The sequence below is a fragment of the Acomys minous genome (genome assembly GCF_964271855.1).
Source record: "Acomys minous genome assembly, chromosome: 11".
Classification (NCBI taxonomy): Eukaryota; Metazoa; Chordata; class Mammalia; order Rodentia; family Muridae; genus Acomys; species Acomys minous.
This window is the reverse complement of record NC_140492.1, coordinates 103,020,054-103,047,799: the sequence shown is the minus strand read 5'-3', so window position 1 is coordinate 103,047,799 and position 27,746 is coordinate 103,020,054. Positions and strand designations below refer to the sequence as shown.

General features: G+C 36.2%; 1 protein-coding gene across 7 annotated transcripts in view; it reads right to left on the bottom strand.

Moving 5' to 3' along the window:
- Window positions 1-27,746, bottom strand: part of TENT2 (terminal nucleotidyltransferase 2) — a 49,874-nt gene that overhangs the window by 9,696 nt on the left and 12,432 nt on the right. For 5 of the 7 annotated variants that reach the window (XR_014782884.1, XM_084800666.1, XM_084800667.1 and 2 more), the window contains 7 exons: window positions 24,342-24,456; window positions 24,160-24,251; window positions 22,583-22,661; window positions 19,877-19,946; window positions 15,296-15,372; window positions 14,798-14,926; window positions 6,958-7,001 (listed from right to left, as the gene is read on the bottom strand). Coding sequence is in view for 6 of the 7 variants with exons in the window: in XM_084800666.1 (XP_084656792.1) it covers window positions 6,958-7,001; window positions 14,798-14,926; window positions 15,296-15,372; window positions 19,877-19,946; window positions 22,583-22,661; window positions 24,160-24,251; window positions 24,342-24,456 (606 nt within the window). In the remaining variant the exon portion in view is untranslated. The remainder of the gene's footprint in view (window positions 1-6,957; window positions 7,002-14,797; window positions 14,927-15,295; window positions 15,373-19,876; window positions 19,947-22,582; window positions 22,662-24,159; window positions 24,252-24,341; window positions 24,457-27,746) is intronic. The other 2 variants (XM_084800669.1, XM_084800668.1) reach the window with 1 other exon arrangement.

Genomic DNA, 27,746 nt, shown 5'->3' with positions numbered 1-27,746 from the left:
TATGAACAGTATAGTTGTTTTTTGTTTTTTGTTTGTTTTTTGAGACTTTCAAGACTGTTTGATTTTGCTGGTTGTCTTAAGGAGAAATAGAATGATAGATGTTCCATGTGAGCCAAACTTGAAGATGATGAAGGGAAAAGAAGAATACATATAAACAAGCATTCAGCAAATTTTAATCAGAGGTATTTTCGAAGGAGTTATTAGCTATGTGTGATTTGTCTAAATAAGACATTTATTAGAAAGAATATAAATAGGTACTTTCTCTTCTGAAGTATTCATTTTCTTATCTGATTTTTCCTCTATTAGCAACAACTTTACATCTGAAATATACTAAATGAACAGGGCGATTTTTAAAGTAATATTATTCATACAGATTTTTTTTTTTTAATGCAGGCTCTCTAGCCCAGGCTGGCTCAAACTTAGTATGTAATTGAGGATGATCTTGAATTTCTGGTCCTCTTGCCTATTTGTCGCAAGGAGTGCACTCACGTCTTAATGTGGTATTGGGGGTCCAAAGCAGGTCTTTGTGCATAGTAGGAGATCACTCTTAAAAAACTGCATTTCAGTGCCCCAAAAGACAGTCCAAGGTACACAGCACCATCAACAATTTAAAAAAAAAAGTTTTCATTGCCATTGAAGTTGAAATCCATTTTTAAAGGGGTAGGGGGAACTACAGCAGCAAAACAACAACTAAAATAAATAATGTTCTTAACTCTGAATTATATCTTCCTTAGGTACATAGCTACCATTTCAATTGGTGACATCTGAATTACGTGTTTAAAAACAACAAAAGGTTCTACCTAAATACTTAAGTGACAGCATAAAGAAACTAGACAATGTACCACTGTAGTCATCAGAGAGAAAATGTCCCCTTGTGTTATTACCTGTAATTCCATCATTAATATTTAACAATTATTGTGTAGTACTTTCCAACAAGATTGAAATGTACATCCCATCTTGCAGGGAAGCTCCTTAAGACAGAAAGTGAAACGCCTCAAAATAGCATCAGGAAGTATCTGGAACTGACCAAATTCATCAGTCCTCCCTTCCCAAGAGTAAACATTACTCTTAGACAAGACTAGCCACACAGACTGTAAACCAGCCAAGCAGCCTGGAAGAAGCAGAGACCAGCTGAAACACCTGAAGAGACTGACCAACTGAGCCATCTGGAAAGGCCACTCTAACTGTTGAGCTGCCTGCAGTTTCCAGCTTTTGTCAGCTGTCACCCACGCTGGGGTGTGCCTTGGTGATGCAGCTGTCTTTGAGTCATTTCTGTTACTGTTGAGTAACTCCTCACCTAAATCCCTGTATGTAACCCCAAAACCCACTTGGACTTCAGTGGTATATGTCCTTTGGCCTGTCATAGGCCCACTATCGGGGTACAGAGATGTGTGTGTTGTGTCTCTCTAGGAAAAGTCTGTCACATAACAACAAGGACTGATTACTTTTCTCTTCCTAGAAGATCTATATTCCACTGACAACTGATAAAGCCAGTAGACCTACCAGTGGATTTAGCTTTACACTTCCAATTGTAGTGTGCTACATCACTAAATTCAAGCTAACTCTTAACTATCTAGCCAAAGATGGAAATGTAGAGAGAAAGAAAAGCAGTTCTATTTTACAACAAAGCTTCAAGGAGAATAAAAAGCAAATACATCATATCTCTCTACTCCACTTTGTCTTTTACTTTAAAAGTATTTTAAAAAAAAAGTGAAAAAGAAAAAAAAAAGAAAGAAAAGGACTTGGGGCTCTATTATTTAGAACTATAAAACATGTACTTTCTGACAAAACAAACATAATAAAGGTCAAATGTAAGAAAGGTGGTAGGTACAACTATTGTTTGTCAACTAAAAAGAAAGGCAAGTTCCTGCTGAACAGCTCCTACTCTGGAGGCTTTTTACTGATTTTGACTCCCACCATATATCAGTGTAAATTTGACTCAAAAACAGAACACACATTTTGTAAGTTTAAATATGTTTTTTAGTAATCTAAAGAAAAAGATCAGCAACTCTAAGATTAAAACTAAAGAGCTATGAGATCTACTCTCCTAAACTACTGAATGACCTAGAACAACAATCTAGTCAGTCTTACTTCTACTGTTCCTTTTGGCTTTATACAAGAGTCATGGCATGCTGACAGAGAAAACTGAAGGAGAAAGTCACCAAGTAAAACAAAACAAACCCAAAACTACAACAATAAAGCCACATACAATAAACACAAAGAAACAACAATAAACTCACTACACTTAAAAGAAGCTACAAGTGCCAGGTTGTGGTGGCATGCGTCTTTAATACTCGGTAGGCAGAGGCACGTGGATCACTGTGAGTTCAAGGCCAGCCTGGTCTACAAAGCCAGTCCAGGACAGCCAAGGCTACACAGAGAAACCCTGTCTTGAAAAACAAAATAAAAAACAAAACAAACAAAAAAGCTACAAGTAGGAATTAAATTTATCTGCAGAAATTCTCAATTTGGGGCAATAATTCACATTATGGAAAGACTCCGCTTAAGGAAAAATACGCTATTCTAATTGTTAAGCAAGTAAAGACCTTAGGCTAATATATTAGAAAGCATGGAGAACTAAAAACTCAGAGGGAAAAGGAGCCTTAAAATTACAGACTAGAATCAGTGGGAAAGCAATTCAAGCAATTACAGTCTCTGTGAATAGATTTTTCCAAATTAACATTTACTGCTACTTAATTTTTTCTTAATATAAAGAAGGTTTTTCCTCATTGGATTTTCAGAATACTCTTATTTTTTAAAAATGTGTAATGATCTTCTAATTCCTGAGAGTATTTTCTGAATATGTAAATGTCTCTTTTGGATAAATATAATTTCCCATTTCTCCTTCATCAATGCAACTCAAAATACATTTAAAGGCAACCCATGAGAAATATCTGACAGTCCCGTTGTACCTGTCTACCAATAACTTGAGCCACAAAAAAGCTTGAGCCTCTCCACCATTTGAACAAAGCACTTAATCAGATATCACTTAGGCTGCTCTTTCTTAAATCAAAGTAGTAACAGTTAGCAACCCTCTTACAACACAGCTTTCAGAGGTAACACCATGTTTACAGTCTCTCATACTTTTTCTGTCACATTCATTATCACAAGTGAACCAAAATGTATCAGTTTTCAAAATTATTCTACCTCAGGGTTTGAGGCAATAGCTTGAGAACATGAAGTCAGTCCTCAGAATCCAAGTAAAAAAAAGTTGCCCATGGTAGCACATGCTACAAAGTGAAAGCCAACTTGGGCTACATAAGAGATGCAGTGCTCTAAGGCAAAAACAAAAAAACAAGCAACAAATAAACAAAGGGAAAATATTTTCTAATTTTTGAAACTATGAAAAAATTTCCCATTGTAAAATGTTTTGTTGTTGTAAATGTTTAAGTCATTTGTAAGTTAAGAATCTGCCTTGTTATTTTTTAAAAGTTCATATAGGAATAGGAGCCACATACAAGTAAAATAAAATGCAACATACAAGTACAATTGTATCGGTGAATGCTACAGTAACTTCCCCTAGAGATCACAATGATGGGGAATGGTGGCTTCTAGAGCACCCATTACAACTACACAGCTTGATAAATTACCGAAGCCTTCTCCATCTTTGAAATACACATCAATCTTACAAGTGTATTTATCTGTTAGGGATTAAATAACTTTTGTACCAAGTTCGACACTCAGTAAGTGATGGCTACTATTAGTAAGAAACAAGGTGATTTGCTTGTTCTATCAGATAGACCACTGAAAAATGTTCTGCTGAACATTACCTTGATTTCATATAACACAAATCCTATGTAAGAGGGGGCAGTAAGTTCTTATGAACATAAACACCAATCATACAGAAAATATAACTGTAATTTAAATCATTAAGATGGCAACCTAGGCCCTTCCTAATCTAGGGGACTCTACAGTTAGGTTTTTTTGTTTTTCCTTTTTTAAAAAGATTTATTTATTTATTATGTATACAGCACTCTACCTGCATATGTGCCTGCCTGCCAGAAGAGGGCACTAGATCTCATAGATGGTTGTGAGCCACCATGTGGTTGCTGGGAATTGAACACAGGACCTCTGGAAAGAACAGCCAGTGTTCTTAACCTCTGCAGCCCTACCTACAGTTAGCTTTTTGTTATTGGTGGTAGCTTTTTCTTTTGTTTTAGTCTGGCGCAACTTGCTCCCTCTTGTCTCTGTCTCCCACACACTAGACTACCTATGCATCCCTTCCCTACCAAGTACACTTAGTATTATTTAAGGCTGTAGAACTAAGTCAATACTTAATATATTTATCCACCACAGTCACAGAAATAGATTCATGAGCATGAGGGATAGAGTACAGAACCACAAGAAGGGAATGTGAACAGTAATCGGGACTCTCTTATGAGGGAAAAGTCAAACAATTAGAAAAATGAAACACAGAAGTAAAAAAAATAGGGTGTTTATTGCTTCTTCCACCCCTAAGAACAGTACACTAAACTGATGTTCCTCTATTATATTAGTACAGAGTTTCGTATAGCACAGGATTTCAAGTGAGATTTCCATAGATGTACTTTCAATATACAGTAAGAGATTGTTTTTTGAGGTAGGATCCTGCAATATAGCTTAGGCTAATCTCAAGCTCGTAATCCTCCTAGCTCAAACTCCAAGTACTGGGTCACAGGTGTGTGGCACCATAACCAACTCAGAGGCTTTTAGATTTAAGTACTGGATCCTTTGTATGCCAAAATACATCACTTTTTAACATCAAAAACTGGGCCTTAGAGAAAAATAAAACTGAAACAATAAAATAAACACACAAACATTATTTTAAGCCATTCAGTATGAGCTAAAGTATAAAATATTTGTGGAAAGAGGAAAACGTTTAAGAATAATAAAGAAGTCACTTCCCAAGCAGTGCCATTTGTTAAGCTGGTTTACCTGTCTTGCTATTATGACATTTCATTCTGAAGGATGCTTGTGTTGTGGCTAACTGTTCAAGTCTGGTGCTGCCTGCTGTTCTTAGCCATCATAAAACATTAAATTCACGTACTTGGAGCTTCCTGCTGTTCCCCAGAAATGGTGGGAATGTTCAGATTGTATATGCCCTTAAGTATATTAAAATAAAAAGAAACTATTGCTACTATTTTAAAAGGACAAAATATTAAGCTACTTTTTGTTGTATACTTGCTATTTTCATTTTTTATATCTAAGAGTATAAAGACTGATTCCTAGCTATATTAAAAACTCACTAGAATAATTCTTCATAATAGCAGAAATTTGTTTTAAAAAGAAAACAGTCAGATGCCCAAAGTTCTTATCATAGTCTGTTCTAGCAGATGACCCACAGGATACTGGGAGACCATAGTATACACTACTTGTGAAACCTCTATTAGGCATATATGTGCATCAGAACAAGTAATATTCAAATGCAGGTATTATCATTTTACCTCTCTTATTACAGATTCAATTAAATTGATGTATCTCAAGCATACTTTATATACAACAATAAATAGCTTGTTTGGAAACCAAGCATACAAGCTACATAGGATATTCTCCTTTGTTTTTTTGGGTTTTTTGTTTTGTTTTGTTTTTGGTTTTTGGTTTTTCGAGGCAGGGTTTCTCTGTGTAGCCTTGCCTGTCCTGGACTAGCTTTGTAGACCAGGCCGGCCTCGAACTCACAGCGATCCGCCTGCCTCTGCCTCCCGAGTGCTGGGATTAAAGGCGTGCGCCACCACCACCCGGTAGGATATTCTCCTTTGTAATGTGCCAATTAAGCTTTTAAAAAATCTCCTTTATGTATGAAATCTGTAACATATATGAAACAAGCCAACATTATATGGTTTCAGATATTTCAGAAGGTTGGCTAAACATTCTAAAGCAGCTATACTATTATTTTAAAACAAATCACAAAGCCAGGTGCAATGGCGCATACCTGTAATCCCAGCAGGAGGCAGAGGCAGGAGGATCTCTATGAGTTTGAGGCCAGCCTGGACTACAAAGTGAGTCCAAGACAGCCAAGGCTACACAGAGAAATCCTGACTCAAAATTAAAAAACAAAAACAAAAAACAACAACAAAAAATCATGAGCAATGATGACAAACAGAATAAAGAAAAATTGTCGAGAAAAAAATATGAGAACACTGAAAAAGCACCAAAATGCTTATAAATTATGGCTATGCACATTATTTCATCTAGGTTTCTCTCAACCAAAATAGTATATACTAAATTTCTGCTAGGAGGCACACTTCATTTTCTATTAATATCATCAGAATTCCCTTTTTGTCTGATTTTTTCAAGACAGGGTTTTTGTTTTTGGGTGTGTGTGTGTGTGCATGTGTGTACACCCTTGGCTGTCCTAAAACTAGCTCTGTAGACCAGGCTGGCCTCGAACTCAGAGATCTGCCTGCCTCTACCTCCCAAGTTGCTGGGATTAAAGGTGTGCATCACAGCCCCTGGCCAGAATTCTTAATATTGTGCAAGCAAGAGAGTGTACTACTACTGTTACTGTTTGGTGTACTGTTTAACAAAATGATGTGAAATGAGAAAAGGTTATCCAATTACTCAGCTTAATTTTTCCCTCAAAATATAAATACACTAAAAACAAAAGTTTTCTGAAGTACTAAACACAAATGCTGTAAAATTATATAAAATAGTATGAAGAAAGTTGTAATAAGGTCAAATGAGCCCTGGCCAACTGAGCATACATGATTCGTATTGTGATGATCATACATGTCATGCAAGAAAAATTCAAACATCAACATAACTGACCAGATCATATACCAATAATCAAAAAGTACCAGAGTATTCTGAAAAAGTGAGTAAGATATTCAAATGTTCTAGAGGCCAATGCTTCAGTCTATATAAAAAAATGTTATTATGTATTTAGCTTTATAACTTTTATATTCACATTACTACTGCATATAATGATTCCATATATAATTGACACAATACATAGCATAATAATTTATAAGAAGCACTTACTGGGTAAATTTTTTGGAGGGATGGAAGGATGGGTTCAGGTAGGGCTATAAAAAGAAAAAGTTTAAAGCTTCTGTGATTCACATGATTCATATTACAATGCAAAATTCTGTCAGCTACAGCCCTGGAATGAGACCACAAGGGCTGATACTAAAATTCAAATTTTCATGAATTTCAATAGAAACTAGTCCCTAAATTTTTTAATTCATCTAAGTTGATAATTTAAGGTTTTGTTAATGAACTATGTACCTTCCTATATAAATCAATGTTTTCTACAAGGTTTTAGAGTACGAGTCTACCAATAAAGGTACACAAGTCATTCAATTAAACACCAAACACAAACAAAATAGGCAAGACAAAGTTCTACAGATTTTGAGAGGACAGTAACATGAACATGACTATCAAAATATGTAATTTTAAGAGTTCAGTGTTCCTAAATCATCAGTTTAATGCCCCTGTCTCATTAGAGAACACTGTTATCACTACTGTCCCTTCATTTTTTAATTTCTATTAGTAAGCAATACTAAAATTATAAGAAATTTGAGTTATTTAAAAATCAAAACCAAAGTCACATTCAACTTCATCATAATATTGCTTAAAGAACACCTCAGAAAAGGTAAGAAATCTACATTAGAAGATTTACACAGCTGTCCTAGAAATATAAATAAAATATATCACAAGGGAATCATTATCCTGTTACCCTCATTTAAATTTTTTCTTTCTTTCTTTTTTTGTTTGTTTGGTTTTTGGTTTTTTTTTTTTTGTTTTTGTTTTTTTTTTTTAGGAAGGTTTGACACAAACCAGGGTGGCCTCCAACTCAGTATTTAGGTGAGAATGGCCTTGAATTGAGTCTTCGGGCCTCCCCCTCCCCAGTGCTAGGATCACAGAAGTACACTATCACAACCACGCTTTGCAGTGCTGGGAATAAAACCTATGGCTTCACGCATGCTAGGAAAGCACCTTGCCAACAGAGCTACATCCTCAGGAAATTCACAATTCAATGATTTTTAAGCAAACCCAATCTCATTAAATATGTAAATAATAATCTCACATAATTATGTGATGTAAAAGGCAAAAGATCTGTTATTCACATAACTAAAATATGTGGAATTTGAGAAAATACAAATGCTTTAATTCCAATAGCTTAATTCCAAAAGCATCGTGGCCAATTTATATGGCCACCAACTGCCATTCCTAAAATGTAGTATAGAGTAGAATGATATATTTAAATATCCCTTTACATGATTCATTCCTAACTTGAAAATTATAATAAAATAAAATTTTGCAATATGAACATGTGCAGATTATGAATGGGATGACTATAAAGAGAAAAAGAGAAATATGTAATTGACTACTTACCAAATTAACCTTCTGAGTATTGTTATATACACAGTCACATATACTTTCTCCAGAAACAACCTGACATTTACCATTCTACAAGACCTTCCATGTAAACTCAAGCCTGGACACTTTAATTCTACATGTCTTGATAATTTTCACAAAACATTTAATGGCTTCCTAATAAAAATTGTGATTTTCTTATAACCAATTAGTTTACCCAAAATTAAGTAATTTACTTAAAATTAAAAATTATTTTATTTCATTAAATACTTCATAAATTAAAATTATACAACAAAAGATGAAGACAATTTTTTTTTAAATCAGAGAATTTTTATCACATTCTAGAACCATTATTTGGAATAACAGTGGAGAAAAATACCAATCATTGGGCTTAGAGTCATTCAAAGAACAAAAGAGCCTTTAGAAACTAAGGAATTTAGAAGGTTTTAGAAGCACAGATGCTATGGTGGCTTGAGTGAGAATCTATAGGCCACTCCTGACTGAATGCATCCCCCGCTGCTGGGACTGGTTGGGAAGGATGAGGAGGTACTGTTGGTGAGGGTGTGTCCAAGGGGTGGGCTCTGTGCGCCTGTCTCCTGCTTGTGGATCAAGATATGAGCTCTCAGGTGTTCCTGCTGTCATGCCTTTGCTCCACTATCCTGAACTCTAACCCTCTGAAACCATAAGACTGATTGTTTGCTTTCTTTCATAAGTACCTTATAACTTATGGTCATGGTCTTTTGTCACAGCAATAGAAAAGTAAACAGAAGCTGGCACCAGGAGTTAGCTATTGATGGGATCTGACCATATGCTTTTTTTTTCTGGAGGAATGTGGAAGACTTTGGAACTTAGAACCAGAAAAAGTGACTTAACGTTCTAAGTACATCTTAATGGGCCATCCTAGTAGCATCTTGGAAGTCATTAGGGCTGAGAGTTATACTGACTATGAAAGCCCAGCTCAAGAGGTTCCACAGTGGAACAATACCAGCAACTAGGCTAGAGACCATTCTTGTGATATTTTGGCAAAGATGTGTCTGCTTCTTCTTGTCCTAAGAATTCTCTTGCAGCTAAATAGAAAAATAACAGACTAATTTCTTTCGTAGAATAGAACTCAAAACAGCCTAATACTGACTTTGTGATATGGCTATCAATAATCATCATTCTTATGCGGGTCTACAATGAAAAAGAGCATGCAGAACAAAAAAGAAATACAAAACATACAGGTGAAGGAGAAAACAGCACCAGGAAAGCTAACGTTGCAGCTAAGGCTATGCTGACAGATGAGAAGATTAAAGAGAAGCTTGGTATGGAACGGAATAAAGGGAAGGGCGCCCTCAGGGCAAGAATGGAACTAACTATGCTTAGAGCTTATTAAAAGGAAAGCCCTAGGGAACTTTCTGCTCCTAGAAAGTAACAACAAAGGAAAACTTCTGCGCACGTGTTTCCAGGGAGTCTGGCTCCATCCCAAGCAGACAGCTAAACTTGGCAGTGTTGTCCACATGGTTCCAGCTTTAGAAGCAGGAAGGATGCCTGAGAAGGAGGCCACAGGAGTTAAGCTGACGCACTGATGCCAGGTGTGTCTCAGAGGAATAGGTGTGGACACCTGGAGAGATCATTCATGAAGCTATCCAAAGTGAAGCCTGGATTGTACTGAGACCCCAACATATTAAAGATGAGAGAGGGGAGGAGTGGAGGGAGGGAGACAGATAGAAAGAGGGGAGAGAGGGAGGGGTTTTCAGGCAGCAAAGGTGGAAGGACAGAGGCATCCAAGCCCTTTTACCTCAGACACAGCTACAGGATTCGGAGTTTGCCCTGCAGGGTTTTAGTCTTGTTTTGGTCCAATATTTCCTTACTATTTCCCCATTCCTCCCTTCTGGAATGGTAATGTATATTCTGTGTCACTGTATGTTGGAAGTATATAATTTGTTTTTTAATAGTAAAGGGAGAGTGCAACTAAGAGACTGCCTTGAGTCTCAGAGAGACTTAAGATTTTTAACAGTATAGAGATTGGAAAAGACTGGGTACTCTTGGAGTTGGACTAAACGCATTTTACATTAGGACAGTGCTGACCATAAGCCTACGGAGTCAAATGCTGTGATTTGAACGAGAATGGTTCCCATAGACTCAATTTTTAAATAGTTGGTTCCCAATTGGTGGAACTATCTGGGAAGAATCAGGAGGTGTGCCATTGTGGGTGGGCTCTTGGGTTTTAAAAGATAGTGCCACTATATTTTCCTCTGCTTCATGCTTGTGGATTAAGATGAGTTCCTATCTGCTCCAGCCACAAAGCCTTTGCTCCACCATCATGGACTCTGAACCTCTAAAATTCTAAACCCAAATACATAATTTTCTTTGTAAATTGTCTTAGTCATGGTATTTTTGTCACAGCAACAGAACTTTTGCTTTACAACCTTAAACATTTTTTTTTAATTGTAGGCATTAAAGATGTAATAAGTACACGTATAACAGGTTATAAACTAACATGATAATAGCCTCAAAGATTTTACTAGATAAAAAAATATTTATTCTATTTAAAAACAACATAAACTCAGGAAAGACATCTAGATGTATAATTGATTTTTATTTAAGAATTTTGGATTTTAAGTTTATCTTTTAAATTTTTCTTTAAGATTGAACTAAACATAAACAAAGCTTCATTATTTCAATATATAACTATTAAGTAATGCCTTGATAAGGACTTACTGGTAAGATTCCTACAAATTTATACCACAAACATTCCATAATAATTTATCAAAACTTTGTTTTTCAAGACAGGGTTTCTCTGCGTAGCCTTGGCTACTCTGGCTTTGTAGACCAGGCTGGCCTTGAGCTCATAGCCATCCACCTATCATGCCCAGCTTTCTCAAACTGAACAGCCAAAGAGTATATCTTCAATAATACTACTAAGCAGTCTATAATTATGAAAATGCAGAACACTTTAAAAATGGATGTTGGGGACTGCAGAGATGGCTCAGAGGTTAAGAGCACTGTCTGCTCTTCCAGGTCCTGAGTTCAATTCCCAGCAATCACATGGTGGCTCACAACCATCTATACTGTGATATGATGTCCACTTCTGGCATGCAGGTGTACGTAAAGACAGAGCACTCATATACATAAAATAAATAAATCTTTTTTTTAAATTGGATGTTGGAAAGTTCTGCCCCAGGAACATGATAGCCAGCTCTTAAACTGTCATTAGAATCTATTCTCAGTATTTTCCCTTATAAGTTTTGATCAGTTATTTATTGAAACGTGTAGTCTGTTACTAACTACTAACATATATCACAAGAAATGCTATATTCTTTTAAATTTTTCAACATACAGAACACCTATGCCCTTCATGGCAAACAGTATGTTTTAAAACATTTAGAAAGTTAAATACTAATCATTTATTCAACAACTTATGTTATAGGTAAGAATATGAAGGCAGGAAAAAAAAAAGGAATATGAAGGCCAAAGAGACGAATTAGTGTCATCAATATCACAAAAACTAGTGCTCTGTGCCAGAGGTCGAATCACTCAAATCAACCTTCAATCTCTTACGAGCCATTTTCCCTTCCACTAAGAGAGAGCTACAAAGAAAACAATAACCTATCTCATCATTTGGGTTTGGGGCACAGTGGTGGATTAGCTTAAATTGGCCAATAGAATTAGATATTATATAACTGTTTTTTTCCTAGAATAGCAGATAACAGTGTCATTAAACACAAACTAGTTCAATAAGAAATCAAACCTTAAAACAATTTCATTATTCTGGCAAAATATTACTTTTTGATGAATTTTCAATTTGTTTCACAAACCACTTTAAAGCACCTCTGCCTAAAGTACTTTTCTCCTAAAGAAGTCAACAAATTAAAATTGTAAATACAACCACTGAGGATGGAGGACAGAGCATGTATCAGAGATACATGTGCATGCATGTGTAACAATCAAATATAATTTGTGGCACTACTACTTAAGTTAAAATGATTCTATATTGGATGATACTATTATTATTGTATTGTTCTTCATAGTATATTTGGGTAGTTCTTTCAATTTTTAATAAAAATGAATTGTGATGGAAAAGATGACAGCATTACCTAAGAGATGATACAGCTGGAAAACTGGAAAAAATGATTATTGATAGTGATATACAGAGTACATTAAAATGATACACATCTCAATCCAAATCATTTTAAAAGAGCAAACCAATCATCAAATCAACATGTAACCAAGACAAATCAGCAATAAACACACGTTATGATTAACTTAAGAGAGAGAGAACAATATCAAGACTTTCTACTGTACTTAATTTTAAGTCTTTCTATAACTTGAAAAAATTATTTTGATCCTTATGTTCAAATGAAGATGACTATCTTGAATAATACAGAAAATACCTAATGTAGAGTAAAATATTAAGGATCCACTTTTCTATTTAAAAGTTTGACAGAACTGGACACATACCTTCTCAGAATTTGCACACATATGAACATATATACACAGGTAATCTTCAAACAAAATTATTGTTATTATGTTGAATAAGGCAATATGTACAGAGTATCTCTGCATCTTTTTAAAAAGTCTTAAAAACATGACTGTGGGACTACGTAACTTTTATATTACGATACACCATAATTAATTTAATCATTCCATTCTTGAAAGCTCAGATTCTTTATGTTATTAGTTCAATAGACACTACAAAAATAGTGTTATATGTTAATCTGCTGATCATGGCCTAGGATAAATCTCTAGAAAAAAATACTAGAGAGTCAAGTATATGAATGAACTCTGCTCTTTTTCGAAATCTAAATGCAGAAAGCAACAAACAACACAAAAAATTACTGCACTGGAATGATGAGCTAAGACCACATGATACTGATAGTCCACCTCACACAAGAACTCAGTCTAGAAAGCTCACAGTACAATGGGAAAAGGTAACATTTTGTTAGGAATGCACCAGCTGTAACAGCTATTAATAACGGTTTTGGTGATATTTGTTTGGTTTTATTTTTGAGAGAGGGTTTGGCTGTAAATCCCCAATTTACAATCTTCTTTCCTAAACCACCGAAGTGCTAGGATTATAGAAATGTACCACCACATGTAGTTAATTAAGTTACTTATAATTAAGTATGCTACTCAGTAATTAAACATCTCAGACTCCTAGCTAGGAAAACTATGAAAGTTTAGTTTTCTCTTTAACTTTTCCTAGCATTTATTTATGTGAGTAAATTATGTAAAACATGTTATTTATTGGACTATGTATACAAAATAGTAAACACAAAAGTACAAGTTCCATCCAGAGCTCATCAGTCTGCACTGTATTTCTAGGGAACTTTCACTACTGTAAGTTCTTACAGCTACATTATGAAAGGGCAAAGATTACAAGTGCTCACTTATTATAATTTACTGCTAAGCACAGACAGAAATATGGCTTTATCAGAATGACCTCATAAACAAAGCTAACTGCATTGGATTAAAATCTGGAGACCAATGTAGAATTTGAGAGCTGATTTATAGGTTCATCGGAGTACCCGAGCTTTCTGTACATCCTTAAGCCAAGAATGGTCCTCCTCTCAGGGAAAGTCATCTTTTCTGATTACGCAGGTCTAAAAGGGATGCACATGAAAGTGCATGGGAGGAGAGAGAAGCCAGTCGCATTATCCAAAGGAAACTGGCAACAACAGGACAACAGATGTCTCAGCTAGGTTATCTTCATGTCTGACAGAATAGCACAGCAAACATGAAATCCAGTTGAGGAGAAGGAGCCAAAGAAGTTTGATTATAAGCTTCTTGCCTAATAAGAGTATCATTTAATTTGTATCTTGTAAGTCCCTCCAAGTATATGAGTAGCCAGGCCAAGGCCCTGAGGACCTCTAACTGGCAGCCTCCACCCACAGAACACTCTTAATAGTCATAACAGTGGGACCTAAGGGTCCTTGAGGCACAGGTGTCCAAGCGCTGCCCTATAGAGTAAAAGCCCAAGATCAGTCCACAAAATCACCAATCCCAGGCCACATTGGAAAAGCCCACCTCCAAGAAACCCTATACAAAACCTGGCTCTCACTCGGTTCTTGTCTCCCAAGCAGAGGCAGGCACATGCTGTGTTTCTCCCAAAAAATATCTCATGTGAGGTTTGTTGTGCAGTGTGACTTTGGGGTTGGTATTCGTTGGCTCTCAACTGCTATGATACCTTTCCCCTCGGAGCTGTAATACATGTCTAGAACTTAAAAAGTTTTTCTGAGCACTTATCTGTTGCAAGACAGTAGAATCAACAACAGTAGTGAAACCTCTTTAAATACAAAATGCATATAAGAAAGCTGTGAAAAGATAAAAGCATATAGAATCTTCTTCACAATGTTTTCCAGATAATAAAATTTCTGAAATATTAGTTCAAGGCAACAAAATAGGACAAAAAGAGGACTTTTTAAACCAATGCAATTTGGAAACCTAAGCCAAAAAGATAAAGCATTGAGGTTTCTCTGAATTTCAGTTTCAAAAAGTGAAAAAGTGCCATAATACTTACTTTGTAAATAGTGCAAAACCATCAATACAAGACTGTAGCTGCTCAGAGTGCCACGGCTGGCATCATTGATGTCATGGTGACTTGCCCACTTCTTAATCACCAGCACTAGTGGACGGACTCGATTTTCAACTGCAAGTAAAATTAACACTTAGAAATAATAATACCACAGTTTCTTGGAAAATGTACATAATTCCCTAATTCTATGCCAGTCAGAAGCACTGCTTCCCTCTATACTAAAGGTTGTGCTCACTCTCAATGTGCTACACGCTTACTTTAGTTATTTTTAAACCATCATTCACTTAAATACATTTGCTTCATCTATAACTACAGTTGCATTTGACTTTACTATAGCAACATATTATCAAAAAAAGCAAAAATCAGTTTAAATGAACACAAGCAATGAAGTATTGCTATTTACTGTAAACATAGTTAAAAGGCCATGAAGAATATAGGAAAAACTGAAGCTGATGGTTATTTACAAACAAACCAAAAACTTACGGTATGCATAAGTTCTTAGAAGGAATGTATTTCTAATTCCAACGGTATTGTTCACATTTAAGTCAAATTCCACACAACTATTTAAAAGAACAAAGGAAAGACACTTTAATACAAGTACAAATAACCACTCTGTTAAGCTTATTCCAGGCCAGCCACTCATGCAGCATGGACTGAAAACCATAGACTGTATTTTTAAATGAGCCACTAAAGTATGAAGATACTAAAGTAAGAAAAAAACATATATACTCTATGTATAGATATTTATATTAAATTCATAACAGAAGCAAAATTAGTTTTGAAGTAGCAATACTATATACACGGCGGTATATTTACTATGGTATATATAGTATATACAGTATATATGTATTTATTTATATACTGTATACTATACTATATAGTACAGCTAATATAGTATATCATTTAAAGTAATTTGATGTATATTAAAAATATAAACTAAGATTACTATTTCAAAGTAATACACCATAATATGTCTCCAATTACTCCAAATAAGTGTTAAAATCTTGTAACCTTTTCTAAACATATAAAATCCCATGAACAAAATATTCCAATGTAAACCATCCAACTAAGTTAGATCTTCTCAAACAATATAAATAAAAAGCCAAATAAAATTTAAGTTAAAAAATTATACATCATATTCCTCTAAAATGGCTGGGAAATTCTAAGTCAGATAGATACAGGTGCTGCTGAGCTGGGAAAAAACACATTACTCAGAATATCACCAATAAATGCTTCTTACAAGCAAAGATTGTGAGCTCACAACTTAGAAAACAGAGAAATTATTGTTCAAATCTACAAAAAAGGAAAAATTACTTTATATAAATTAGTCCCAGGCTGGAGAGATGGCTCAGTGCTTAAGAGCACTGACTACTCTTCCAGAGGTCCTGAATTCAATTCCCAGAAACCACATGGTGGCTCACAACCATCTATAATGTGATCTGATGCATACTGTGTACAAAATAAATAAACCTTTTTTAAAAATTAGTTCCATTTATACTCATACTCTACTAGGTCTAATTTCTTTTAATACTACATTGTTCCATGAAAAGACTACCAAAAGGGCAGGTAAGAGGATTCAATGAGTAAAAGGTGCTTGCTGCCAGGACTGATAACACAAGATTAATATCCCACAATCCACATGACAGAAGAAGAGAACTGAGAACTGACCTCTGATATATATCACAGTGTCCCAAATATGCACTGTGCACAAACATACACTAAATAAACAGCCCTCACCGCTTTTTGTTTGTTTTTTGGTTTTTTGAGACAGGGCTTCTCTGTGTACCCCTGGCTGTCCTGGAACTCACTCTGTAGAGCAGGCTAGTCTCCAATTCATAGAGATCCTCTGCCTCCTCAGTGCTGGGATAAAGGTGTGTGCCACCATGCTCCACTTGCCCTCACCCTTTTAAAGCACTATCAAAAATAAAATTCAGATAATGCATGCCTCTAAACTAGCACTTGCAAAGCTAAGACAGAAGTATTTGAAGTCCGTCTCAGCCATGCACAAGATTATATTTCAAAATAAATTAGTCCATCAATAAAATTAATTAAAGTAATTCCTTTCAAGCTATTACAAAATCTGAAATTTACCTTATGATTTTCTCGTGTGTGGGAGGCAAAAAAAAAAAAAAAAAAAAAAAACCCTGACAAGCATCCCCTCATCTCTGTTCATAATAAATGGACACAGTGCTAGTCTGCTGAGATATATACAGCTTTGGAAATTTATGGTAACAAGAGTTACCATCTTCATGCTTGTGTAAGAAACACCAAGGCCAATTTATACTACCCCTGCATAACTCTACGCATAACAAAACCACACAGGCAGAGACCTGGAGAGAATTAAGTCTTTTCAAAGGGGCTGGAGAAGTATGTCAGCAGTAGATTACTTGCCTGCATACCTAATGCCATATGAGAGCATGCTCCAGTACTAGCAGAAAAATGATTTTCTAAAAATAGAAATATGAATTAAGTATCCATCTATATGTTTCCCCCACAAGACTAATCACAGGTTTCTCACATTTAAAAACTACTAGAAAATTAGGTTTTAAGACCATTCTGAACAGTGAAAAATTACTAAATAAACTATGGAAAAGGGCAGTTGTCTGCAGTATGAGAAAACTAAAGCAAGAAGGCAGAATGTCACCTTTCTCAACCTCAGTTGTGAACATAGATAGGTATTAGACTAGCCCCAAATTGTTGCTACACCTTGAACAATACAAAAAGCGAAGTAAATTTTAGCAAGAAAGTAACTCTGAAATGTAAAATCCATAAATAAGAAGGTTCAATTCTATATATGTGCATATAATTTCAGTGTTACCCCTGAAACACCTAAACAAACCTGCTTTATCACTACCCTATTTTAAAAGACAGTTTATCTTTTCAACAAATGATATACTCAATCTACACTTCACTTATTTCTGTTTGCCTGTTCATTTGTTTTAAGATAGACACTCACTAGTACCCCATGCTGTACTTGAACTCACCATCCTGCTACTCCAACTCCTAGTGCCATGATTACAACACTTGATTGTACCATTTACCTTCTTATATTCAAGTATTACACAATAGCTTCTAATATAGTATTCTTAACAAATCAGAATCCAGGGCTGGAGAGATGGCTCAGTGGTTAAGAGCACTGACTGCTCTTCCACAGGTCCTGAGTTCAATTCCTAGCAACCACATGGTGGCTCACAACCATCTATAATGTGATATAATATGCACTGTATACATAATAAAGAAATAAAATTTAAAAAAAAAAGAAATCAGAACCCAGGCTAAGAGAATATTAAGAAAAAGTTAAAATTTTGAAATTGAATGTTTTGTCTTATCCTCTGTATGCTCTATATCTTTAAGTGAAATATATTTGGTTTAACTGGCACAGGCCATGAAAGGGAAACTGCAGCAAGATTCCTGAAGGCAGCTGACAATGGGCATGCCCTGGTGAGACAGGGACCCCAGAGATTTTGTCTCCAGATTGCTTCTTGCTGGTAATATGCCTTTTCATGTTTGCCATTGCTGTATCCCTCATATATCTGGTATGGCATGGAAAGACCCTAACTGCCTATTACCTCCTGGGTATTTACCCACTCTCTTGGACAGATTTCCTTCAGTATCAATATGAAGATGTACTTTGATGAAATAATGCTATTTGGATGAATTGATGATTTTATAAATTCTTGATGATTTTGAATAATTCCTGATTTGATTCAAGTAATTTTAAGACCCTACTCCTTGCAGAATAGCAAAAGCTGCATTAGGGAGTTCTGTGAACCTTCATATATCTCAAGCACATAAATTGCACTAGGAAGAAAAGGTAGCAGATTTACAGTCTAGGGAGGCAGCCCCTCTAGGTTAAGTTCAGAGATGGGATAACAGGTCTTTTTTTTTTTTTTGGTTTTTTTTTTTTTTCGAGACAGGGTTTCTCTGTGTAGCCTTGGCTGTCCTGGACTGGCTTTGTAGACCAGGCTGGCCTCGAACTCACAGCGATCCGCCTGCTTCTGCCTCCCGAGTGCTGGGATTAAAGGCGTGCGCCACCACGCCCGGCTGGGATAACAGGTCTTGATATGCACCATAACTCAACTTACAAGAAACCCTCTGATATAAATACACACCAAATTTTATCAAAGACATGTTTGGGGGAATGCATTATGCATCCCAAAGATATGAGATCTTTTAAATTTTAAACAGGGTCTTCACTATGTAACCTTGACTGACCTGTATCTCACTGTATAGACTAGTGACTTTCAACCTCTAAGAGACCCCTTTGAAGGTTGAACCACCCTTTCACAGTAGTCACCCAAGACCATCAGAAAACAGATATTTACATTACAATTCTTAACAGTAGCAAAATTAGTCATCAAGTAGTAATTTTATGGAGATATGACCACAACCTAAGGAACTGAACTAAAGGGTTGCGCATTAGGAAGGTATGTGCCAGGTTTGTAGACCACGCCTGGTCTGGAACTCACAGAAATCCATTTGCAAGTGTGAGCCAGTATGCTGGGCTACAAGAGAATCATTTTAAAATCCAAATTGGATAGTCCCAAATACTTAAAATTCAAGCAGAGTAGCTAAATTCAGCTAAGCATGAAGACCGCTCAGATTATTTCAAAAACCAATTTAAAAGACAATGGGCAAGGGGACACACCTATAGTCCCATCGCTCATGAAGTGGAAGGAGCAGAGTCCAAAGTTCAGAGCTGTCCTCAGCTGTATACTAAATCCACAGCCAGCCTGATTCAAAGCAGAAGCCAGGTGTGGTGGTACATGCTTTTAATCCCAGCACTCAGCAAGCAGCGGCAGGTGCTGTGAGTTCCGGGCCATCCTGGCTACAAAGGAGTCCAGGACAGGCAAGGCTACAGAGAACCCCTGTCTCGATAAGCAAAACAAACAAACAAACAAAATAGACAATAACAAAAAGGAAAGAAACAAATTTATTTCTAAACCTTTGAAGATAAGCTGCTGTGCTGTGACACTGACTTCCCGGCTATCCACATTAGATGACTAGCCAAAGTTATTATAATGCACCTGAAAAAAGAGGGGTGGATTGGTTGTAATTATTTACCTGACTTTATCCCTGAACTTCACAATTGGCACTTTTGCACGAATCAGCTGAGGTCTCTCAATGTAGCCAGCTGAAGGAAAAAAGACAATGTGAGTATCTGCCAATGGCTCTTCACTCATAATGTTCCAATGCAGTTTTAAAAGAAGTATTTTAATAAACTAAACCAACTTAAGTTCAAACATACTGTCTTTGAAAAAGAAAGCCAAGAATAATGGCACAAAGGGAGTTTCAGGAAGACAGGGATACACAGTGAGACCGTTTAAAGGAAGGAACATAGAAAGGAAAAAGTGGAGAGTGAGTTCCATGAAGCACGGGCTACACAGTGAAACCCTGTCAAAGAGTGGGGGGTGTGCAGGAGGGAAGGAATGAGAGTCCAAGGGAGGGAAGGCAAAGACAGACAGACATCAGGCCTGTACTAGACAAAGACAGACAGACATCAAGCCTGTACTATTTAAAAGGCTTTGGTTTTTGTTTTCAAAAATAAATCCAGTATATAGTCGTATCTATAAAGACATTTGTTGAGACATCTGAGTGCAAAAATAGCTAAAAGGAAATTGCTAAATTATGGTATGACAAACAGTAAGACATGGTAACCATAGAAATCAGTTGTAATATGCAAATACTTGCAACTTGGTAAGGCAAAAATACATTCAATTATGTATGATCTCAAAGAGAATAAAATACACAAGCACATATTTTTAATTTCATAAAAGGTATAAAGAATCTATTATAGAAAATAATACATGCTATTGCAGAAAATCAGGAAATGCAGTGTTTAAGAGCACACACTGCTCTTCAGAAGACCTGAGTTCAGACACCAGCACCCACACCTGGCAGCTGTAACGGTCTGCAACTCCAGCTCCAGAGGATCCAGTGCCCTCTTCTGGTCCCCATGGCACCTGCACTCAGTGCATATACCCAAACAGACACATAGTCAAAAAAGAGAAGCACTTAAAAAAAAAAAATCTGCAAACTTTTATCACAGGAGCAATGTTCTAAATTTTTAACTATAGAAAAGGACAATACCAGATTCCCTTTTTTTAAAGCTAAAAATTTTGTTGTTAGGGTTTCTGGTAGGGAGGGTAAAGTTTCATGTTTTCCTCCATGTACATATGAAACTACACATGCATATATGAGTCATGTGTACGGAGCCCAGAGGTCAAAACTCCAGTCTTTTCCTCTATACTTCTCCAACTACCTTTTAAGATTAAAATCTCAGTGAAACTGATCCTCAATAAGTGGACAGCATGGATAATCGGGATCCTCCTGTCTCTGCCCCATCCCTGACCCCTAGAGCTGGGGTCACAGACATACGCTGCCACACCCAGCATTTTTCACATGAGTGCTAGAGATGTGAACTCAGGTCCTCATGTTTACCCAACAGGCACTTTACCCATTAAGCCATCTCCCCAGCCCCATTTATTAGATTTTAAATATAGTAAGAATGATTAAAAATTCAGTGTCAGTATGAATTATTCCTTTACTTTATAGATGAACTAACAGATTGACTCCAATAACTGAATTCTCTTTTTCCTACAATTAGATATGAACTATTCAATGATAGTGACTTGTTGCTTGGCTTTGTATTTCCCATTTCAAAGCCTTGTATATGAGTATCTGTTTAAAAAAATATCTCTAGCATCACAACATTCCTTAACATTTCATGGAAGCTCAAAGTAAAGCATATGATGGGATAATATAGATTAAAATTTAGTGAGTTCGCTAAAATATAAAATCTTATAATAAACTGGCCTAAGTCGACGATTTTGCTTTCTTTGGGAATAATATATTTTAGTCTCAAGTTTAGAACTCATGTTTCTAAAGTATAGATGTATATTACTGCTAAAGAGATGGGATTCTTTCCTTACAGAGACACTTACTCTAAGCCCCTTAAGGCACACAAATGGCCAGCTCCCAGCTCTGAGGACCTCCAACTGCCAGGCTCTGCCCACAGAACACTCTAATGGCCATAATGGCTGGACCCAGCCCCTTGAGCCCCAGGTGGTCAAGCTCTGCCATGAGAGTAAAAAGCTCAAGATCAGACCACAAAATTCCACTAATCCCAGGCAACCCTGGAAAGCCCCACCCCCAAGCCACCTGCCCAGCTTCCCTCCTGAGCTGAAGCAAACACCACCTGTGTTTTTCTCAGTAAATCTCTTGTGTAAGGTTTGCTGTGCTTTATGACTCTGTGGTACTCCTTGGCTCCCAACTGCCAGGGTACCTTCCCCTGAGAGCTGTAACATTTACACCTATACATTTACAATTTCTATCGTGTTTTTGGCTGCACAGATCACTACAGCCAGCTGTTTATTCATGCCTATTTTCCTAAGGGTCTATAACCTTTTGAGAAAAAGAAGAGAAGCTATATATCTTCAAATCAAAAGATGCCAGATGCCTTCAAAAGATTATTTTTCAGGTTAATTCAATAATGATTTGCTGAATCATACTTTTTAGCCAAAAGCATGATTGAAAAAAGGCTAGTGATACACAGAGGAGGCTGAGGCAGGAGGATCACAAGATCAAGGCCAGCCTAGGCTCTATTTATATATATCAAGACCCTATCTTTAAAAGAAGTTCAAAAGAATTTAGCTGGAAGGAAAACAATCCACACTCTGTCTATTCTCATCAGAAAGTAAACTATTTTTACTGAAAAAATTAAATGAGCACCCTCTTAAATAAGATAGGTCATAAGGCGGTGAGACTTACATAGTCTGGTACAGAAGTGTTTATGGACTAAGGTGAGTATATGTCGTGCTTCAGTCTTCTGATTTACCTGAAAAAAACACTAAAAAGTTAAAGTGTTTTTTCATTATTTTTCTTAGTTTAGTGTTTGTTTTTTTAAGTAACACAACAGCAAAACACAAGACACATATTTTTCTTTCAAGTTACCTTTCAAAATATACAATAAAAAAGTCAACCCTCACCAAAAAAAGGAAAAATAATTTTTCAGACAAAAAAAGAAAAGTCAACACTCAATGCTATGTTTCATATTCACATTTCAGAGTCAAATTATTTTCTAATTGTATAAATGGTGTAAAAAAAAATCTCATCTAACAAAATTGAACAAAGCCTTAACTTAGTAATATGTGAAGTGTTTATGCATTATGTCCAATCTAATGTCTCGGTCTCTGTGTAAGCTGTGGCAATGACTTAAGCATGTGATGAAGAGCACAGAATAGTGAGCGGTGAGTGTGGTCTAGCTACATGACTTACAGTCTCTATTATACTGACATTTAAGGGGTCTTCTAGTTTGCTTGTTTTTCCCTCCTTTCTTTTCTTTTATATCATCTCAAGGCACAAAAAATAAAAATAAAATAGCAGATTCTTTCCTGGAATAAACCTGTTTCTCTTTTACAGTAACCTGGAGAATAAAATTACACACTACAATTCAAGATTTTGTTTTGCACTTTTAAGGATATGAAGCATCGTATGAAATATTAAAGCCAGGTGGTGGTGGCACACACCTTTAAATCCCATCACTTGGGAGGCAGAGGCAGGCAGATCTTTTTGAGTTCGAGGGCAGCCTGGTGTACAGAGTGAGTTCCATGACAGTCAAGGCTATACAGAGAAACCCTCTCAAAAAAAAAAAAATCAGTGTGTGTGTGTGTGTGTGTGTGTGTGTGTGTGTGTATAGATAGATAGATAGATAGATAGATAGATAGATAGATAGATAATATGTACTAAGATATATTCAGAAGATCAGTTAACAGGAAATTCAAATAAATATAATTCTAAATATCACAATTTGGTTGTTAAATAAAAATAAAGTCAGTAACTTAGAAAAAAATGTTAAATTTAATAAATCACAATAGTCTTAAATTTCACTGAAGCCTTATTTTCCCAAAAATATAACTCAAAGCTCAGAACATTTTCAAGGGGGGATATAGATTTAAAAAGAGAATCACTATCAAGAATATGACACTACTACATGCTTTGCTTTACTGCATCCTAGAAATACTCATCCCAGTGACATTTCATAGTAAAAAGCAACACCTAAAAAACCACACAGAGAAGCCAGCTCACATCAACAACTCAGAGCCATTACTGTTAGAGCTGCTCTTATGCACACCATGCTGGTGCCTTACATGTGGGGGGCAAAGGCATAGGTCCTTCTAGAACTAAACAGAAAACTCAAGTAATGAATTAAAATAAATCAAGTTCTAAACTCAAATAATTAATTAAAATAAATCAAGTTCTAAACTCAAATAATGAATTAAAATAAATCAAGTTCTATTCCTGAGCTGATGAAAGATAAGAAATGGACTTGGTATAGTATCACTTACTGGTTCTTCTTTAACAACCAAGCATAAATCACCATCACTGCTCCGGGCACCAAATCCATTTAAAGACGATCCAACCAAAAAAAGTCTGCTCTCTAGAGAAGCAGAGGAGAACAGTAAGAAGTTCTGTGGTTTGTACACAGGTATGTACAGACAGTAAAGGCATGCAGAGCAGGCAGACGTACGTGGGAACAGCAACTGAATCTCTCTCTGCAGCTGTGCTCTACAAAGTTCTTTCTTCTTCAAGTCACTTGCTTGCTGCTGACAAGTTTCAAACAACTCTAGTATCTGCTGACTCAACTTGAGTACCACAAAAGAAACAGAAACAAGATTTGTTCAGAAATGTATAACTACTGTACTAAGCAGTGTAAATGAATAGTGACAGTATTTAAAATAAATACATAGTATCCTCTTAACACTTCCTGGTCCAAAGCTATTGTTACTCACCTACAAAGAATGGCTTAGAAAACTATACCTGAGTTTTACAAAATAAAACACTACTCAAGTGACAAAAAAGTAGTCAGGTAATTAATTCATAATGAGTATAACTATAGCTCAACAAACTAAAACTGTTTCATCACTGTCTGCCTTTATGTGGACCATTAAAATTTTTTTATTTTATTTATTTTATTTTTACTTTTAAGAGTCACAGAAACGGGCTGGAGAGATGGCTCAGTGGTTAAGAGCACTGGTTGCTCTTCCAGAGGACCCCGGTTCAATCCTCAGCACCCACATGGCAGCTCCAGAGGATTTGACACTCTCACATCAATGCACATGAAATAATGTTTTTTAAAAAGTCATACAAAAAAGTGAATAAGAATATGCAACAGAGCCGAGTGTGGTGGCGGACACCTTTAATCCCAGTACTCGGGAGGCAGTCCCAGGTCAGCCTTGTCTACAGAGAGTGCCAGGACAGCCAAGGCTAAACAGAGAAACTCTGACTTGAAGACAGATTCTAAAATATTTACTATAGTTCCCTTCCAAGAAGTTTGTTCAACCTCTGGTGGCCACACATAACCGATTTTAGAAGTCTCCTGTCTTCTATAGTCACACAAACCACCCTCTCTGCTCTATTTTTTTTTTTAACTTTCTCTGAACCTTGACTTCTTCAGATGAGATTGCCATCTGTTGCTCTCCCTTGTTTAGGTACCTATGTGGGTAACATTTTCCCTGCACTCCAACTTCTTGCAATCACCTCAGGATGACAGGATGATAGGGGTACCCTTATATGTAGTGACCTACACTTTCAACATACTCCACTTCTGAAAATCTTTTACTATAATATTTTCATTGGTGTACATTGTTGTACAATGTGTTCTAATTGGATATTTTAATTTCCAGTATACTGCTTTAGCTTCAATTTCCTGTTCAACTCTCTTTATCATGCCCACCTCTAAGGTATCTGTTGGTCCTGATGCCCTTCCTTATGCTGCCACTATCCCAGAATGCATCTCTTGAACCTCTCTTATATCACACCTTACTAGGTTTATCCCTCATGTTCTAATGCTTATACTACAAATCCTCAACTGAAGGCATACAAACCTACACTACCTCCCTCTAAAATTTAACTTATGGAAAGACAAAAACTAAAGAGCTTTCTACAAAGTACAATCTTTCAAATGTATGATGGAAGCGTTAGCCTAGCTTAGTGTCCTAAGTACCACTCAGTCTTTCTCTCATGTTTCTGGTTAGATATTGTTCCTACCCATTTTTCACTATTCCATTCCAAAGTATTTACTGCCTTCTTCAAGGCCCCTAAACTTACTTTCTCTTGCAGATAAGCTCACATTTAAATTTTCTAAGAAAAGCCAAGTGTAGTGGTGCACATCTGCAAATCCCAGCACTCAGAGATGGAGGTAGGAGGATCAGGAGTTCAAGGCCATCCTTAACTTCATAGGGAGCTCCAGGACCGCCTACGCTACATGAGACCCTGTCTCAAAGGAAAAAAAAAAAAAAACCTAAGAAAATTAAAAATACCAGATAGGATTCCTCATCTTGCTAAGACTTAGAAATTAGCATTCCTGAAGGAAACCTCACCTTTCATTTTGTTAAGACAAAGTATCCTCTTTTCCCTCTACCTATATTTTTATATCCAAGCATGCTGTCCAGCTCAGGAGCACAAACACCTGCATCAATTCTTCAATCTCTCCTTTGTATTTTCAGCCTCTCCTTATTATGCCTCCCACAGTCTACATATGACCAGACAAAAGTCTCATTCATCATTTAAGATGTTATTTTTTATTTCATATTCAGAATATTTAAGAAGATTCAAGAGCTGCTGACTTGACCATGAAAAACGTCATGATTTTTTAAAGATTTCTATAAACACTTGACCCTCCCCCCAAAAGAGACAAAACAACTAGGAGAATAAAACATCAAACTAAACCAAAACCAAACACTGGTAACAAGTACAACAATATTGACTGAGTTTCCTCCACGAGTCCTAAATCTAACCGGTGAAGGTCAAACTCTAATACCAGAATATTATTGACAAATCTATTTGTCTATTGAAATTATTGAAAAATCTATTTTTTCAAAAGCTCTGCACGATGTACATTATATCCAGTATATACACAGTATCCAAAAGAAATAAGAAAGTAGAAGAGCAGTAGGACTTCCCTAGACTCAGATGCCCAGAAATCCAATGGGCTCTAGCCACTGTTCTGCTTCTTCCCTCCAAACTAAAGGCTCACTCTTGCTGTAGAACAGGAACCTTCACAAGCTGTAATTTGTAAGCAACTCGCTTGTAAAACATCCACAAAAGACAGTTGGGCTCTGAAATCTACACAAGGCAAAGCCATGAGAGGCAGATGGAAGGTCTAGAAGGATTCTGACTACTGAGGGAACAATACAAAAAGGACTGAAATCTCAAGAGGAATAGGAATAAAATAAAACAAAATAGGAAAAAAAGGTTTAGGAATAATACCTGAAAATATATGAAATAATTTCCATAAAGCTTTCTAAGGAAAGAATGACAGAGGTACATTGCTAAGATGAAGACATTTTAAAGTATTTTTAAAGGCCTTTCTCATTTTAATATGCTGAGAAGATAATTTAAAGCATATATACTAACAAAAATTTTAGAAAATAATTTATGACAGCAGCAAGGTACATGAAATTATTGACAAATATATTTTTCAAAAGCTGTGCATGATGTACAGGCTGAAACTCAGAAAATTCTGAGTATGTGCAGCGGTAAACCTGGTATCCTCACTGCCTGTAATCCCAGCAATTGGGAAGTGAAAGCAGAGCTGGTATGAGGTTGAGGTCAGTAATGGTCTACTGAGTGATACCTACCTCAAAACAAAATTACAACAAAAATAAAGATATACCATGCTAATAGGTCAGGAAGCTATTGGTAAACGTATCAATTATCCTGGAATGGATATTTAGAGTCAATATAACTTTAAAAAAGGCTTCTCTCATGAAATTAAGAAAATGTGTTTTACTTGGAAAAGTGAAAGATGAAGAATAGTCAGGAAGGGAAAAACTAAGAGATACAGTTGCACTGCCAAGAAAAACACAGAAACATGGATATATTTGTGAGTAATACATGACAACTAAAGCTGATCCCAAACTAAAAAGAGGGG